Source organism: Syngnathus leptorhynchus, chromosome 14 (genome assembly GCF_054491065.1).
Source record: "Syngnathus leptorhynchus isolate UIUO chromosome 14, UIUO_Slep, whole genome shotgun sequence".
Taxonomy (NCBI): Eukaryota; Metazoa; Chordata; class Actinopteri; order Syngnathiformes; family Syngnathidae; genus Syngnathus; species Syngnathus leptorhynchus.
Window position 1 is genome coordinate 97,999 of NC_141208.1, and position 17,726 is coordinate 115,724.

Sequence of the window (17,726 nt, forward strand, 5' to 3'; positions counted from 1 at the left end):
GCTTCAATCACGACTCATTTGAGCAACATTCTTTTTTTTTTCCCAGAAAGTGCAAGTCTTATGGCCACCTCTGCCTGCCCAATATCCATCCGCTCGCTACTTTTAAGATTTGCCAAAGGCAAGAGGCATTGACACATGCTCTTTGTGCAATGAAATCAGCCAGGTCAAAGGTTTGTGAGGATGAACAGCGCTTGTTGTCTAATTTGAACTATCCGTGGCAATCCCTGCTTCCACTTCCTACGTGCTAATTGCCTCATCCTCTTTTAGAAGTGGAGGTCATCGTGTAAACAACCCCCAAAAATTCACTCTCTGATGCCAGAGTGGACCAAACATATCCTCCACTCACATTTAGGTCCTTTGAGAAAGTCAACATGCAAAGTCCATCGAATCATTTGTCATCGTTCGACAAAAAAAACGGCTGAACGAATAAGTCCTTTGTGCTGCATTCGCTACCCATGTGTGAATGGAGCGAGAGCGCACATTTGAAAGGAGAGACAAATTCCCAGCCAGAGGCGTAGAAGCCACTTTCTTAAAGCTAGCTGTCAGGCCAGCCTCCACCAATGCCTGGACATAAGTCGTTGGGATATCAAATCCGAATAATCAGAACAATGATTGACTCTTTTATTGTCAGGTTTACATGAGCGTACATTTATTGTCCATATTGACAGACTGGGACAGCGGGCATCTCCTCTTTGGCCCACGGTAGGTCAGGGTGTCGGCGTCTGCTCTGGGGTTACCGTTGCATTAAAGTCAACTTGGCAACCCGTGCAGAAAGTACTGGTTAGATTTAAGACGAACTGTGAGAAAGCAAGCATCCGTAATGAAGAGAGAGCAAGAATGTACATTTCGTTCGCATTTGCATGCACTTACTTGTCGGAGGACTTCCGTCACGTTCGTTCCCGGGGTGAAATCGACACGAGCTTTTATATGCGCATACACTGTTGGGAAATAGGAAGAAAAGATGTCATATAAACTTCACTTGGAAGACCCTGTATTTGTTGGGCGGGCGGGCGGGCGGGCCGCTCGCTCGCTCGCTCGCTCACTCACCTTGTCCCTGCTCGATTATGAAGCGGCACACGGATTGTAGCAGAGCCTCGCTCAGACTTGAAAGACCTTGAAAGTTGTCAATGGAGAATACAAACCGCTCAGACGGTTGGTCGGCGATAGCCTCCAGCTCGGTCAATCGGGTCAGTCCCACTCCGATACTGTAGAGGGTGACACCGTGTTGTCTGAGGCGCCTGGCGGGCTCCACCACATCGTCTAAGGATTGTCCGTCTGTAAGGACCACGGCGACCTGAGGCACCCCCTGGTTGGCTCGGCTTCCGCCGCTTTCCGTGAAGAACCGCGTCCGTATGAAATCCAAGGCCCTGCCTGTCATCGTGCCTCCCCTCCGAACGGGGTAATTGTTCAGTGCGGCTAACAGCGAGTCCTTGTCCTGGTGTTCATTCAATAGGAACTCTTGAAAAGGGTTGTTGGTGAATTGGGCCAAACCCACACGGACGTTGTTGGGACCGATGTCCAAACCGGACACCGAGGTTAGGAGAAAAGATCGGATCTCCTGGAGATTGTCAAGGGTGATGCTGCCAGAGCTGTCCGCCAAGAAGACCACATCAGCCACGCTGGCATTCTCACATTCTGGGAGCGGATTAAAAAAAAAGGGAGTCGCATTCAATTTGCATCCAGACATTTGTTTAGATTCGGCGCCTCAAATAGGTTACCTGTGATGTTGAGATCTGAAAAGTAAAACAAATACGCTGTTTATTCAATTTCATTTCCCAATGTACACTTTTACCATATCCGTGTGTTTTGTGTGTGTGTGGGGGGGGGTCGTGTGTGTGTGTGTTTGTGTGTGTGTGTGTGGGGGGGGGTCAATCAATCATTAAAACCATAGTGGCTACGGGTGGTCCCAATTGGGCACTTGCGTGTTTGAGCTTCCCTTGCAGATTATTTACCTGGGGTGATGACAGCTGGGAAACGAGTAAAGGAGAAATACACACGATTGATTCCATTTTCATTGATGAATGTAGTTTCACGTCATCTTTGCACTAGGTTGGTTACCTGGGGTAGTGGAAGCTGAAAATGAAATGCAAAAGACAAACATCACGAATTGCATTTTAATTTCAGAATGTACAGTATTCCCTTATCTATACATCAGGCATTTGGTGATTCAAACGACTGTGGCTGAGGGCACAATGCTGGTTAGCCGCTAGCCCATTGATGAACTTTTAATCGTGCTCCAACCGACGACAATATCAATATTATAGTATATACAAAACGCTAGTTTCCTTGTCTTGAAGCTCGGCTGAAGCTATTGCTCATATACTATTCTGCAGTAGCCACAACACTTTCCGTCTAAGTCCTTTGGGCATTCGCTTCTGACTTTTGGCTAGAAGCAATTTTGTACTTACTAATTGGGGTCACTGTTGAGAAAAAGAGGGAGGGGGAAGAGAGAGATTTTTGGTTGGACGTTAGTGTATTTGAACTTCCCTTGTAGATCATTTTTCTGGTGTACAATGTACAAAGTCGAAGTGGGGTAGCTTACCTGGGATGAGGGGAGGAGGAGCTTGAAAGTAAAGAAAGAGAAACGTGTTTGAGTTTCCCTTGTCGATATTTTTTCCCCCGGTGTACAATGTGCAAAGTAGACGTGTGGGAGCTTACTTGGGTTGCTGGTTGTAGTATCTTAAAAGTAAAGAAATGGAGAAACCTGCGTTTGAGCTTCCCTTATTCCCGTGACTTTTTTTCAGCGTGCAAAGTGTGGGAGCTTACCCGAGTTGTTGCTAGTAGTATCTTAAAAAGAAAGAATATGAATAAACGTGCTGGGGTTTTCCCCCCGGTGTACGATGTACAAAGTAGAGGTTTGAGGCTTACCCGGGCTGTCGGTCGTAGTATCTTAAAAGGAAAGAAATGGAGAAACATGCGGTTGAGCTTCCCTTATTCCCATGACTTTTTTTCAGTGTGGGAGCTTACCCGAGTTGTTGCTAGTAGTATCTGAAAAGGAAAGACTATGAATAAACGTGCTCGAGTTTTTCCCCCGGTGTACGATGTACAAAGTAGACTCTCAACAGCCCGGGCTTAAGAGTGGAAACTTCAAAGAAAAGAGGAAAAACCTTGCTTGTTCCATTTTCATTTAGGAATGCACATTGTTACCATATCTATCCATGAACTGGTGTCAGGCTGATGACGTGCTGAGAATCAGCATCTCTTTATTGTCGGTCGCAGCCACAACATCATTAGGGATGCGGGATCATTTACGGAGCGAAGAAAGTATCGGAGAAAAGGGATTTCATTTCCTGTCGATCCGCTCGCTCGCTCGCTCGCTAAAACAGGCCGATATTGAAAGGAGTCTCCAAAAAGAACATTTGTGGTCAATATCGAAAGCTTTTCTTTTTAACCGTACTTTTACTTGCCTTCGTCGCTAGATGGTACACCGTCGTCGACGTTGGATTACAGTCCAAATGAAAACCGAGCAAAACTGCAGTATTTGGTCGACACATGCGATCACCGTTATTTGCTAAGCACAACTTTTGACATCATACAATAACAAACATGTCACACTGCACTGAAGTCTTTCTATTAGTTTTAGAGTGAATGAAGGACTTCACAATTTGTAGAGAGGAGTCAGAGATTGGCGTTTTGTCCTAATCACAGAAGGCGCTTGCTTCTTACTTTGAAGCATCCTGATGCCCCGGCGCATGCCGCTTTTTCTTCGTCTTCGAACTCGTGACTTCTCCGTGTTGTCTTGCGTTAAGAAGAGCATAAAAAAAATGACATTAAAAATGCAGGTAGGCTGAAAACATTAGACATTGTGCAGATGATGCATCGAGTTTTCCATCCGAGACCTTTAGACGAGGGCTGCGACATAGCCATAAATATCTGCCGCGTCTGCGGAATGTTGTAGCTCGCTATTTTTTAGGACGGATTTGTGTCTCTAAACCAATAAGTATGATACGTTTGGAGGACACGAACACTGCCGCTTTCATGACTGGATCCTCATTAACGTGATCAGAGTCTGAAGCTTTGGGCATGGAGGGACTGTTTCATGCTATTTTGCCATCCAAAATACAAATGGATGTTAGCCAAACAAACTTGCTCTCAGAATAACGTAAAGTTTTCCAAGTGTTACTATTCGAAGTTACTTTCAAAACATAGCATGTCATATGGATGCATCTTGGAGGAATTGGAGTTTCTTTGTTGTTTTGAAATGAAGTGTTTGTGTGGCTTGCTTGCATTTCATGTGTTCCGCATCATTTAAATGAAAAAGTCAAGAGTGAGTGTGATTATTTTCTCACAGTCCGTTCGCCATTTCATAGATTCGCAGAAAGATCGGAGTTGCGAGCAAGCCTAAAAATCTGGATGAGGCAGTTGAAACTAAGAGTGACTGACTAAAGGTCTTTGCCGTTTTGTGTGTTGGGCCACACCTTACTGTAATCAGAGCTTTGACTTTTTTTTTTTAAATACAGACGCTAACATGTTCATATCGCACACTTTCAGTACTGATGATTTGAAATCGTTTTTTTTTTTGTTTTTTTTAATTGAGGGATTTCAATGGAAACAAATATTTTTGGATTTATATTATCCGATGATTAAAGTCATCTTTTAGTTACAGCCTACTTTAGACCTTCATGTGTGTGTATTTTACCTGCATCCATGGTATCTTAAAAGTAAACAAAAGAGAAAAACATGTCATTTATTCCAATTGACTTGATGAATGTACTGCTGATTTTGAAATCGTTTTTTTTTTTTATGGAGGGATTTAAGTGGAAAAAAAAAGGTTTTGATTTATATTATCCGATGAACCGATGATTAAAGTCATCTTTTAGTTACAGCCTACTTAAAACCTTTAAGTGTGTGTATTTTACCTGCATCCATGGTATCTTAAAAGTAAACAAAAGAGAAAAACATGTCATTTATTCCAATTGAATTGATGGATGTATTATGACTTTATTTAAACATCAGGCGATGATTTGGAGAAAAAGGTCAATAAGTGACGATGATAATGTGTGAAGTTGGAGTGGTTGAGCTTCCTTTCTAGATAACCTTTTCTAGCATACAATGTGCAAAATACATCTTTAGGAGGTTACCTGGGCTGGTTGTGGTGGTATTAGAAACCCCTTGAAAGTAAAGAAAAGAGAAGACAATGATGGCACTTTCCTAATAATGCAACCTTATACTGAAGTCAAATTGATTGATTGCTTCATCTAAAATGTTAAAGCATACTGAATTTCCCCCCCAAAAACTGCAATGGAGTCCTTGTGCAATGTACGTATATCTTGTAGAGTGATCCTTTCCAGAGTTTTGACCAAAATACAAATGCCGTGTGATGCGGTGAACGGCGTACATACGTACAAGGATGCAGTAGCGAATGTTACCTGTCACATCTTGAGTGATTTGCGCTGGGAAAAAGAAAACGATGACATTTACCTTATGACTTAATACACACAAATACAATGGTGAAGAGAGAGAGAGAGAGAGAAAAAAAAAAATGGTCATTTAAAAAAGAGGTCATTTTTGTATTTTGCCAGTTCCATGAAGTCAAACTCAAGTGCCAATTTGAGTCCGGGATGGATGTTTTGACCATTCACGTTCATTTTACTAGCAAATGTGAGCCTTCGTTTACTGTGATACATATCCAACGACAAAACAGTAACATTGTTGAATCCAAATTTGAAAGCTAACCTTTCAAACTATTTTGCGTGCATCGCTATTCCACAAAGTGAATTGGACTTGACTATAAAGTCCCGAAAATTCCAATAACCCACGTGCCTCTGCGTTGAAATGAAAATGGATTGAATCTTTCACCTGCGATTCAGAATCATGTAAGGCTTTCAATCAATGTCACAAGGACTCACCATTGATCAGCACTATACACCCCAACAGTAAAAAATACCATGCAAACAAATCCATCTCGGAGTGTGGCACCTCTTCTCTTACAAGATAAACAGCTTCGTGTATGAATGAGCTCTACCTTTTATTTCCTCGTGGTTTTATGTCTCCTAATTAGCAAACTTTCATTTCAGTTGGCGCACCCTCTACTTTTTATCGGTAGGAATCTTGTTGGGTTACCTGGACAAGGATGTTGTTTAGTGTAGTGTTGGCTCGTGAGTGAACGGTTCGTTCAAAAGAACGAATCTTTTCAGTGAACGAGAGTGAACGAATCACTTTCGAAAGGGATTCGTTACTTTTGTTCTATGTGTCCTCTCTGCAGCCATTGCAGTCTGGTCCTCCTGGAAGAGGGACCCTCACATCTGTGGTCTCTTCTCAAGGTTTCTCATTTCCCCTAGTTGGAGTTTTGAGTTTTTCCTTGCCCTCCTGAGAGTTTAAGATCAGGGGATGTTTGAGAATATTTGTCATTTTTCACATGTCCTGAGTGTTGTTAGTCACCTAAATTTTGAACAGAGGCTGTGATGTACCGAGGTCAAATTCCTTGTTTGGCACGCTCAAACACGGCGAATAAAAACTCTGGAATCTTGGTTTGAAATGTACTTTTATTATGATTATGATTATTTCAAGAAACATTGATGATAAAACTTGTCTGGTGGTTTCTTCCTTGTTTTAATATTCGCCAAATTAAAACATAAAAATCAGACATTTGGTTCACTGCTTTATATACGTATGTGTTTTACGATGTGATATGAGTTGGTGTGCCCCGAAATAACAAATGTCGGCACAACGGATTTTTTTTCTCAACCTTTTATTCAAACACAAACACGTTCGCTATAACACCATCAACTGCAATCCGACAAATACAAAATGAAAACATCAATGTCGGCATGTGTCGGTGTGTCGGTTGGCATAGCAGCAACGCTGTCTGTCACTCGCTCGTGAATCTTCGCGAACGAACCTGAAAATGGCGGTGTACCTAATAGAGTGTCCGAGTGACGTCACAGCTCAAACAGCCAACCAGAAAGTGGGGGTGAGGGCGGGTGTGGCACTTTTCACTTTCATTTAAGCTTTGACGGGGATTTTTCCCTCATGAAGTGGCCTGTGATTAGGTACACCTGAAAATGCCGGCGTACCTAATAGAGTGTCCGAGTGACGTTACAGCTCAAACAGCCAATCAGAAAGTGGGGGTGAGGGCGGGTGTGGCACCTTTCACTTTCATTTCAACTTTGACCATGATTTTTCCCTAATGAAGTGGCCTGTGATTAGGTACACCTGAAAATGGCGGTGTGCCTAATGGAGTGTCCGAGTGACGTCACAGATCAAACAGCCAATCAGAAAGTGGGGGTGAGGGCGGGTGTGGCACTTTTCACTTTCGTTTAAGCTCTGACCATGATTTTTCCCTCATGAAGTGGCCTGTTATCAGGAACACCTGAAAATGGCGGTGTACCTAATGGTTTTTGATGATTTGATTTGTAAAAAGATTTTTTTTTTTTAAAACGTGACCGCACTCGGACACTCCATTAGGTACGCCGGCATTTTCAGGTGTACCGAATCACAGGCCACTTCATTAGGGAAAAATCATGGTCAAAGCTTAAGTGAAAGTGAAAAGTGCCACACCCGCCCTCACCCCCACTTTCTGATTGGCTGGTTGATGTGACGTCACTTGGACACTCCATTAGGTACGCCGCCATTTTAAGGTGTCCCTAATAACAGGCCACTTCATTAGGGAAAAATCACGGTCAAATCTTAAGTGAAAGTGAAAAGTGCCACACCCGCCCTCACCCCCACTTTCTGATTGGCTGTTGGATTTGTGACGTCACACGGACACTCCATTAGGTACGCCGCCATTTTCAGGTGTACCTAATCACAGGCCACTTGATTAGGGAAAAATCATGGTCAAAATTTCAATGAAAGGGAAAAGTGCCACAGCCGCCCTCACCCCCACTTTCTGATTGGCCGTTTGATCTGTGTGGTTGAATTCCTCTATTCACTTAAGTGAACCTCATTTTTTTTTCAAGTCTTAACAGTAGTCTGGTTATGATTACGTGCAACATAATGCAACCAGTGCAACATCATCGGCTGGGCTGACAAAGTTCACACGAGTATACCTTCACATTCAAATCTACCTAAAAAATGAAGGAAGCTGCCATCTTACTCCGTACATGTCATTGACATCTGTAATTATCATAAATATCTTTCTCAGCTAATTCACAAAGTGAAACTATTTTTGCGGATGTCAGGTTAATGACGTCAGCAGTCGAGCCAGCCGCTTTGGCTTGATTCCATTGGCAGATAATGAGCACAAAGAAGTCGATGCTCTCGCACTGTAGAAACTATTTTATTGGCTTGATGACAATTTGACTCAGGAATGCTGATAATTGCACTCTTTCATTGTTTAAACACAAGCACACATCCATCATCATTGACAAACTGGAACAGTGAGCATGCGGCGGCGTTAGATGAGGGGCGGTGTCTCGTCTGTTGCGAGGGTTACCGTTGCATCAATTTGGCAATTGTCGTCGCAGAAACCACGAGTTGCATTTAAGATGAACTGTGAGGAAAGCATAGATCCGTAATGAGCGCAAGAACGTCTCCTGGTGTCTCATTTTGCATGCACTTACTTGTTGGAGGATTTCTGTCACGTTAGCTCCCCGGGTAAATTGAAGGCTGGCTTTTATATGCGCATACACTGTAGGGAAAAGTGATGATTATTTTGTCTTTAGTTGTACACTCACTACTTGTGCTTTTGAACAGGAATTTACTAGAACATCCCGACATTTTGTCATCATTTCACAAAAAGCAATAGTATTTGCTACATTCAGAAATGAGGAAAGTTATTTCCATTTTTTTTTTTTTTTTTTGGGGGGGAAAGTTCTTTGTAGCCCAAAAGGATACCAAAATGACAACGACAACATCATTCAAGTAATTTAGCCCGGAAGTGTAATAACGTCAAGACACTGCGAGGTCTGTGTTCCTTCCTACTGGAGCGCATTCTCACCGTACTTTAGTAATAGCAAGCATTCGTAGACGGCGATCTGCTGTCATCTAGCGGTGAAGACACAGCTGTGCCTTCTTTTTGTTTTTTTGTTTTTTGCGGGGAACAAGTAGATTAGTGTGTGTGCTTGTGTGGGTGAGATACCTGTTTGTCCACCTATGGGGTTATCATCTAGTAAAAACAAAAGACCAAAAATATATTCATATTAGTACCAGAAAAAGTATCTATAAGGGAAGCTCAAACACGCGTGCCCATTTGTTTCCATTCAAAATGATATCAAATCGTTTTTTCGCTCTTGCGACAGGCATGTAGATGTGTTTAGGGTGTCCTTGTAGATCAATTTGTAAAATACAACTGAAAAGTTCATCAAATCAAAATGTCATGATTGAAATAATTCTCCATTTTTGAAAGAACACTATGGATCAGGAATTTGGTGGGAAAAAAAACATGGCTGTGTCCGTATGATGTGTGGAAGCAATTGGACACTTCTATTTCAGGTGCACCAAATGTAAAATATATACATAGGTGTGAGAAGTCATTCTTTCCACGACTCATTTCTGGATGTACCGTTTTACGTTAGCTCTACATCAGGTATTAGGCGATTAAAAAGTTCAAACCACTGCTGTGAAATATACAGTAAGTGTGAGAGGTTACCTGGGATGGGGGTAGCTGAAAAAGATAAAGAAGTGAAAAGCATAATTAGTTCAACTATCAGTTAATTTCTGAATGGAGTATTAAGTTGTGTACATCAGGCATGAGGTGAGAAAAAACCCTTCAAAGCATCCCTGTAAAATTGGACAGTAGATGTGATACGTTACCTGCGCTGGTGGTAGCTGGAAAAAAATAAAAACAGAAAAATTCTCATTTCAATTATGAGTTAATTTCTGAATAGAGTATTACGTTATGTGTACATCAGACATTAGGTGAGAAAAAAACCCCTTCAAAGCATCCCTGTAAAATTGGACAGTAGATGTGATACGTTACCTGCGCTGGTGGTAGCTGGAAAAAAATAAAAACAGAAAAATTCTTATTTCTGAATGGAGTATTACGTTATGTGTACATCAGGTATTAGGCGATTAAAAAGTTCAAACCACTGCTGTGAAATATACAGTAAGTGTGAGAGGTTACCTGTGATGGGGGTAGCTGAAAAAGATAAAGAAGTGAAAAGCATAATTAGTTCAACTATCAGTTAATTTCTGAATGGAGTATTAAGTTGTGTACATCAGGCATGAGGTGAGAAAAAACCCTTCAAAGCATCCCTGTAAAATTGGACAGTAGATGTGATACGTTACCTGCGCTGGTGGTAGCTGGAAAAAAATAAAAACAGAAAAATTCTCATTTCAATTATGAGTTAATTTCTGAATAGAGTATTACGTTATGTGTACATCAGACATTAGGTGAGAAAAAAAACCCTTCAAAGCATTCCTGTAAAAATAGATAGCAGATGTGATACATTACCTGCGCTGATGGTAGCTGAAAAAAAAATGAAAAGAGAAAAATCATTCATTGTTATTATTTCCATTATTAGTTAATTTCTGAATGGAGTACTACGTTATGTGTACATCAGGCATTAGGTGAGGAAAAAAAACCCTTGAAACCATTCCTATAAAAATTGACAGTAGATGGGATACGTTACTTGAGCTGTTGGGAGCTGGAAAAAAATAAAAACAGAAAAATTATTATTTCTGAATGGAGTATTACGTTATGTGTACATCAGGTATTAGGCGATTAAAAAGTTCAAACCACTGCTGTGAAATATACAGTAAGTGTGAGAGGTTACCTGTGATGGGGGTAGCTGAAAAAGATAAAGAAGTGAAAAGCATAATTAGTTCAACTATCAGTTAATTTCTGAATGGAGTATTAAGTTGTGTACATCAGGCATGAGGTGAGAAAAAACCCTTCAAAGCATCCCTGTAAAATTGGACAGTAGATGTGATACGTTACCTGCGCTGGTGGTAGCTGGAAAAAAATAAAAACAGAAAAATTCTCATTTCAATTATGAGTTAATTTCTGAATAGAGTATTACGTTATGTGTACATCAGACATTAGGTGAGAAAAAAACCCCTTCAAAGCATTCCTGTAAAAATAGATAGCAGATGTGATACATTACCTGCGCTGATGGTAGCTGAAAAAAAAATGAAAAGAGAAAAATCATTCATTGTTATTATTTCCATTATTAGTTAATTTCTGAATGGAGTACTACGTTATGTGTACATCAGGCATTAGGTGAGGAAAAAAACCCCTTGAAACCATTCCTATAAAAATTGACAGTAGATGGGATACGTTACTTGAGCTGTTGGGAGCTGGAAAAAAATAAAAACAGAAAAATTATTATTTCTGAATGGAGTATTACGTTATGTGTACATCAGGTATTAGGCGATTAAAAAGTTCAAACCACTGCTGTGAAATATACAGTAAGTGTGAGAGGTTACCTGTGATGGGGGTAGCTGAAAAAGATAAAGAAGTGAAAAGCATAATTAGTTCAACTATCAGTTAATTTCTGAATGGAGTATTAAGTTGTGTACATCAGGCATGAGGTGAGAAAAAACCCTTCAAAGCATCCCTGTAAAATTGGACAGTAGATGTGATACGTTACCTGCGCTGGTGGTAGCTGGAAAAAAATAAAAACAGAAAAATTCTCATTTCAATTATGAGTTAATTTCTGAATAGAGTATTACGTTATGTGTACATCAGACATTAGGTGAGAAAAAAACCCCTTCAAAGCATTCCTGTAAAAATAGATAGCAGATGTGATACATTACCTGCGCTGATGGTAGCTGAAAAAAAAATGAAAAGAGAAAAATCATTCATTGTTATTATTTCCATTATTAGTTAATTTCTGAATGGAGTACTACGTTATGTGTACATCAGGCATTAGGTGAGGAAAAAAACCCCTTGAAACCATTCCTATAAAAATTGACAGTAGATGGGATACGTTACTTGAGCTGTTGGGAGCTGGAAAAAAATAAAAACAGAAAAATTATTATTTCTGAATGGAGTATTACGTTATGTGTACATCAGGTATTAGGCGATTAAAAAGTTCAAACCACTGCTGTGAAATATACAGTAAGTGTGAGAGGTTACCTGTGATGGGGGTAGCTGAAAAAGATAAAGAAGTGAAAAGCATAATTAGTTCAACTATCAGTTAATTTCTGAATGGAGTATTAAGTTGTGTACATCAGGCATGAGGTGAGAAAAAACCCTTCAAAGCATCCCTGTAAAATTGGACAGTAGATGTGATACGTTACCTGCGCTGGTGGTAGCTGGAAAAAAATAAAAACAGAAAAATTCTCATTTCAATTATGAGTTAATTTCTGAATAGAGTATTACGTTATGTGTACATCAGACATTAGGTGAGAAAAAAACCCCTTCAAAGCATTCCTGTAAAAATAGATAGCAGATGTGATACATTACCTGCGCTGATGGTAGCTGAAAAAAAAATGAAAAGAGAAAAATCATTCATTGTTATTATTTCCATTATTAGTTAATTTCTGAATGGAGTACTACGTTATGTGTACATCAGGCATTAGGTGAGGAAAAAAACCCCTTGAAACCATTCCTATAAAAATTGACAGTAGATGGGATACGTTACTTGAGCTGTTGGGAGCTGGAAAAAAATAAAAACAGAAAAATTATTATTTCTGAATGGAGTATTACGTTATGTGTACATCAGGTATTAGGCGATTAAAAAGTTCAAACCACTGCTGTGAAATATACAGTAAGTGTGAGAGGTTACCTGTGATGGGGGTAGCTGAAAAAGATAAAGAAGTGAAAAGCATAATTAGTTCAACTATCAGTTAATTTCTGAATGGAGTATTAAGTTGTGTACATCAGGCATGAGGTGAGAAAAAACCCTTCAAAGCATCCCTGTAAAATTGGACAGTAGATGTGATACGTTACCTGCGCTGGTGGTAGCTGGAAAAAAATAAAAACAGAAAAATTCTCATTTCAATTATGAGTTAATTTCTGAATAGAGTATTACGTTATGTGTACATCAGACATTAGGTGAGAAAAAAACCCCTTCAAAGCATTCCTGTAAAAATAGATAGCAGATGTGATACATTACCTGCGCTGATGGTAGCTGAAAAAAAAATGAAAAGAGAAAAATCATTCATTGTTATTATTTCCATTATTAGTTAATTTCTGAATGGAGTACTACGTTATGTGTACATCAGGCATTAGGTGAGGAAAAAAACCCCTTGAAACCATTCCTATAAAAATTGACAGTAGATGGGATACGTTACTTGAGCTGTTGGGAGCTGGAAAAAAATAAAAACAGAAAAATTATTATTTCTGAATGGAGTATTACGTTATGTGTACATCAGGTATTAGGCGATTAAAAAGTTCAAACCACTGCTGTGAAATATACAGTAAGTGTGAGAGGTTACCTGTGATGGGGGTAGCTGAAAAAGATAAAGAAGTGAAAAGCATAATTAGTTCAACTATCAGTTAATTTCTGAATGGAGTATTAAGTTGTGTACATCAGGCATGAGGTGAGAAAAAACCCTTCAAAGCATCCCTGTAAAATTGGACAGTAGATGTGATACGTTACCTGCGCTGGTGGTAGCTGGAAAAAAATAAAAACAGAAAAATTCTCATTTCAATTATGAGTTAATTTCTGAATAGAGTATTACGTTATGTGTACATCAGACATTAGGTGAGAAAAAAACCCCTTCAAAGCATTCCTGTAAAAATAGATAGCAGATGTGATACATTACCTGCGCTGATGGTAGCTGAAAAAAAAATGAAAAGAGAAAAATCATTCATTGTTATTATTTCCATTATTAGTTAATTTCTGAATGGAGTACTACGTTATGTGTACATCAGGCATTAGGTGAGGAAAAAAAACCCTTGAAACCATTCCTATAAAAATTGACAGTAGATGGGATACGTTACTTGAGCTGTTGGGAGCTGGAAAAAAATAAAAACAGAAAAATTATTATTTCTGAATGGAGTATTACGTTATGTGTACATCAGGTATTAGGCGATTAAAAAGTTCAAACCACTGCTGTGAAATATACAGTAAGTGTGAGAGGTTACCTGTGATGGGGGTAGCTGAAAAAGATAAAGAAGTGAAAAGCATAATTAGTTCAACTATCAGTTAATTTCTGAATGGAGTATTAAGTTGTGTACATCAGGCATGAGGTGAGAAAAAACCCTTCAAAGCATCCCTGTAAAATTGGACAGTAGATGTGATACGTTACCTGCGCTGGTGGTAGCTGGAAAAAAATAAAAACAGAAAAATTCTCATTTCAATTATGAGTTAATTTCTGAATAGAGTATTACGTTATGTGTACATCAGACATTAGGTGAGAAAAAAACCCCTTCAAAGCATTCCTGTAAAAATAGATAGCAGATGTGATACATTACCTGCGCTGATGGTAGCTGAAAAAAAAATGAAAAGAGAAAAATCATTCATTGTTATTATTTCCATTATTAGTTAATTTCTGAATGGAGTACTACGTTATGTGTACATCAGGCATTAGGTGAGGAAAAAAACCCCTTGAAACCATTCCTATAAAAATTGACAGTAGATGGGATACGTTACTTGAGCTGTTGGGAGCTGGAAAAAAATAAAAACAGAAAAATTATTATTTCTGAATGGAGTATTACGTTATGTGTACATCAGGTATTAGGCGATTAAAAAGTTCAAACCACTGCTGTGAAATATACAGTAAGTGTGAGAGGTTACCTGTGATGGGGGTAGCTGAAAAAGATAAAGAAGTGAAAAGCATAATTAGTTCAACTATCAGTTAATTTCTGAATGGAGTATTAAGTTGTGTACATCAGGCATGAGGTGAGAAAAAACCCTTCAAAGCATCCCTGTAAAATTGGACAGTAGATGTGATACGTTACCTGCGCTGGTGGTAGCTGGAAAAAAATAAAAACAGAAAAATTCTCATTTCAATTATGAGTTAATTTCTGAATAGAGTATTACGTTATGTGTACATCAGACATTAGGTGAGAAAAAAACCCCTTCAAAGCATTCCTGTAAAAATAGATAGCAGATGTGATACATTACCTGCGCTGATGGTAGCTGAAAAAAAAATGAAAAGAGAAAAATCATTCATTGTTATTATTTCCATTATTAGTTAATTTCTGAATGGAGTACTACGTTATGTGTACATCAGGCATTAGGTGAGGAAAAAAACCCCTTGAAACCATTCCTATAAAAATTGACAGTAGATGGGATACGTTACTTGAGCTGTTGGGAGCTGGAAAAAAATAAAAACAGAAAAATTATTATTTCTGAATGGAGTATTACGTTATGTGTACATCAGGTATTAGGCGATTAAAAAGTTCAAACCACTGCTGTGAAATATACAGTAAGTGTGAGAGGTTACCTGTGATGGGGGTAGCTGAAAAAGATAAAGAAGTGAAAAGCATAATTAGTTCAACTATCAGTTAATTTCTGAATGGAGTATTAAGTTGTGTACATCAGGCATGAGGTGAGAAAAAACCCTTCAAAGCATCCCTGTAAAATTGGACAGTAGATGTGATACGTTACCTGCGCTGGTGGTAGCTGGAAAAAAATAAAAACAGAAAAATTCTCATTTCAATTATGAGTTAATTTCTGAATAGAGTATTACGTTATGTGTACATCAGACATTAGGTGAGAAAAAAACCCCTTCAAAGCATTCCTGTAAAAATAGATAGCAGATGTGATACATTACCTGCGCTGATGGTAGCTGAAAAAAAAATGAAAAGAGAAAAATCATTCATTGTTATTATTTCCATTATTAGTTAATTTCTGAATGGAGTACTACGTTATGTGTACATCAGGCATTAGGTGAGGAAAAAAAACCCTTGAAACCATTCCTATAAAAATTGACAGTAGATGGGATACGTTACTTGAGCTGTTGGGAGCTGGAAAAAAATAAAAACAGAAAAATTATTATTTCTGAATGGAGTATTACGTTATGTGTACATCAGGTATTAGGCGATTAAAAAGTTCAAACCACTGCTGTGAAATATACAGTAAGTGTGAGAGGTTACCTGTGATGGGGGTAGCTGAAAAAGATAAAGAAGTGAAAAGCATAATTAGTTCAACTATCAGTTAATTTCTGAATGGAGTATTAAGTTGTGTACATCAGGCATGAGGTGAGAAAAAACCCTTCAAAGCATCCCTGTAAAATTGGACAGTAGATGTGATACGTTACCTGCGCTGGTGGTAGCTGGAAAAAAATAAAAACAGAAAAATTCTCATTTCAATTATGAGTTAATTTCTGAATAGAGTATTACGTTATGTGTACATCAGACATTAGGTGAGAAAAAAACCCCTTCAAAGCATTCCTGTAAAAATAGATAGCAGATGTGATACATTACCTGCGCTGATGGTAGCTGAAAAAAAAATGAAAAGAGAAAAATCATTCATTGTTATTATTTCCATTATTAGTTAATTTCTGAATGGAGTACTACGTTATGTGTACATCAGGCATTAGGTGAGGAAAAAAACCCCTTGAAACCATTCCTATAAAAATTGACAGTAGATGGGATACGTTACTTGAGCTGTTGGGAGCTGGAAAAAAATAAAAACAGAAAAATTATTATTTCTGAATGGAGTATTACGTTATGTGTACATCAGGTATTAGGCGATTAAAAAGTTCAAACCACTGCTGTGAAATATACAGTAAGTGTGAGAGGTTACCTGTGATGGGGGTAGCTGAAAAAGATAAAGAAGTGAAAAGCATAATTAGTTCAACTATCAGTTAATTTCTGAATGGAGTATTAAGTTGTGTACATCAGGCATGAGGTGAGAAAAAACCCTTCAAAGCATCCCTGTAAAATTGGACAGTAGATGTGATACGTTACCTGCGCTGGTGGTAGCTGGAAAAAAATAAAAACAGAAAAATTCTCATTTCAATTATGAGTTAATTTCTGAATAGAGTATTACGTTATGTGTACATCAGACATTAGGTGAGAAAAAAACCCCTTCAAAGCATTCCTGTAAAAATAGATAGCAGATGTGATACATTACCTGCGCTGATGGTAGCTGAAAAAAAAATGAAAAGAGAAAAATCATTCATTGTTATTATTTCCATTATTAGTTAATTTCTGAATGGAGTACTACGTTATGTGTACATCAGGCATGAGGTGAGAAAAAACCCTTGAAACCATTCCTATAAAAATTGACAGTAGATGGGATACGTTACTTGAGCTTTTGGGAGCTGGAAAAAAATAAAAACAGAAAAATTCTTATTTCAATTATGAGTTAATTTCTGAATGGAGTACTACGTTATGTGTACATCAGGCATTAGGTGAGATAAAAACCCTTCAAACCATTCTTGTAAAACTCGCTAGTAGATGTGATACCTTACCTGCGGTGTTGGTAGCTGAAAAAAAAAGAGGGGAAGATCTATAATTATTATTACTTCTATTATTAGTCAATTTTTGAATGGAGTACGACCTTATGTGTACGTCAGGCATTAGGTGAGAAAAAAAAAACCTTTAAACCATTCCTGTAAAAATGGACAGTAGGTGTGATAAGATACCTATGCTGATGGTAGCTGGAAAAAAAAAACAGAAAAATTATTATTTGGATGAATAATTTATTAAAATATAATAATATTATAATCAATCAATCAATCAATCAGTCAGTCAGTCAGTCAGTCAGTCAGTCAGTCAGTCAGTCAGTCAGTCAGTCAGTCAGTCCGTCCGTCCGTCCGTCCGTCCGTCCGCCCGCCCGCCCGTCCGTGAGTGTGTGTGTGTGGATTGCTGTCGGAGTTTACCTGTGCTTCCAGTTGCTGAAGATTAGAGGAGAAAAAAAGGAGTTATTTAGTTTTGGTGCGACACAACCGGCACTTGTGTGTTTTAGCTTCCCGTCCTAACTTTTCTGGTGTATATTATG

The 17,726-nt window shown here is 38.6% G+C and overlaps 1 protein-coding gene and 1 long non-coding RNA gene across 13 annotated transcripts; both read right to left on the reverse strand.

Moving 5' to 3' along the window:
* Window positions 1–607: 607 nt before the first annotated feature.
* LOC147045698 (collagen alpha-4(VI) chain-like) lies at window positions 608–6,045 on the reverse strand. 12 transcript variants are annotated; one of them, XM_085930671.1, is made up of 18 exons: window positions 5,966–6,045; window positions 5,370–5,393; window positions 5,082–5,111; window positions 4,860–4,874; window positions 4,640–4,654; window positions 3,667–3,738; window positions 2,968–2,988; window positions 2,869–2,889; window positions 2,767–2,787; window positions 2,659–2,679; window positions 2,543–2,563; window positions 2,409–2,420; window positions 2,059–2,073; window positions 1,953–1,967; window positions 1,719–1,733; window positions 1,048–1,635; window positions 871–938; window positions 608–797 (listed from the first exon to the last, which is right to left on the reverse strand). In XM_085930671.1, the coding sequence occupies exons 4-18, from the start codon at window positions 4,867–4,869 to the stop codon at window positions 708–710; spliced, it is 1,005 nt and encodes a 334-aa protein (XP_085786797.1). In that variant the 5' UTR covers window positions 4,870–4,874; window positions 5,082–5,111; window positions 5,370–5,393; window positions 5,966–6,045; the 3' UTR covers window positions 608–707. The 12 variants fall into 12 exon arrangements, with proteins under 12 accessions (XP_085786797.1, XP_085786793.1, XP_085786787.1 ...); XM_085930667.1 differs by having other exon boundaries at window positions 608–754; window positions 5,850–6,015; XM_085930661.1 differs by having other exon boundaries at window positions 5,850–6,013.
* Window positions 6,046–7,861: 1,816 nt separating this feature from the next.
* Window positions 7,862–9,803, reverse strand: LOC147045699 (uncharacterized). The gene is made up of 3 exons (XR_015068196.1): window positions 9,533–9,803; window positions 8,505–9,049; window positions 7,862–8,434 (listed from the first exon to the last, which is right to left on the reverse strand). It is a non-coding gene; the product is annotated as an uncharacterized LOC147045699 (long non-coding RNA).
* Between the last annotated feature and the right edge of the window lie 7,923 nt (window positions 9,804–17,726).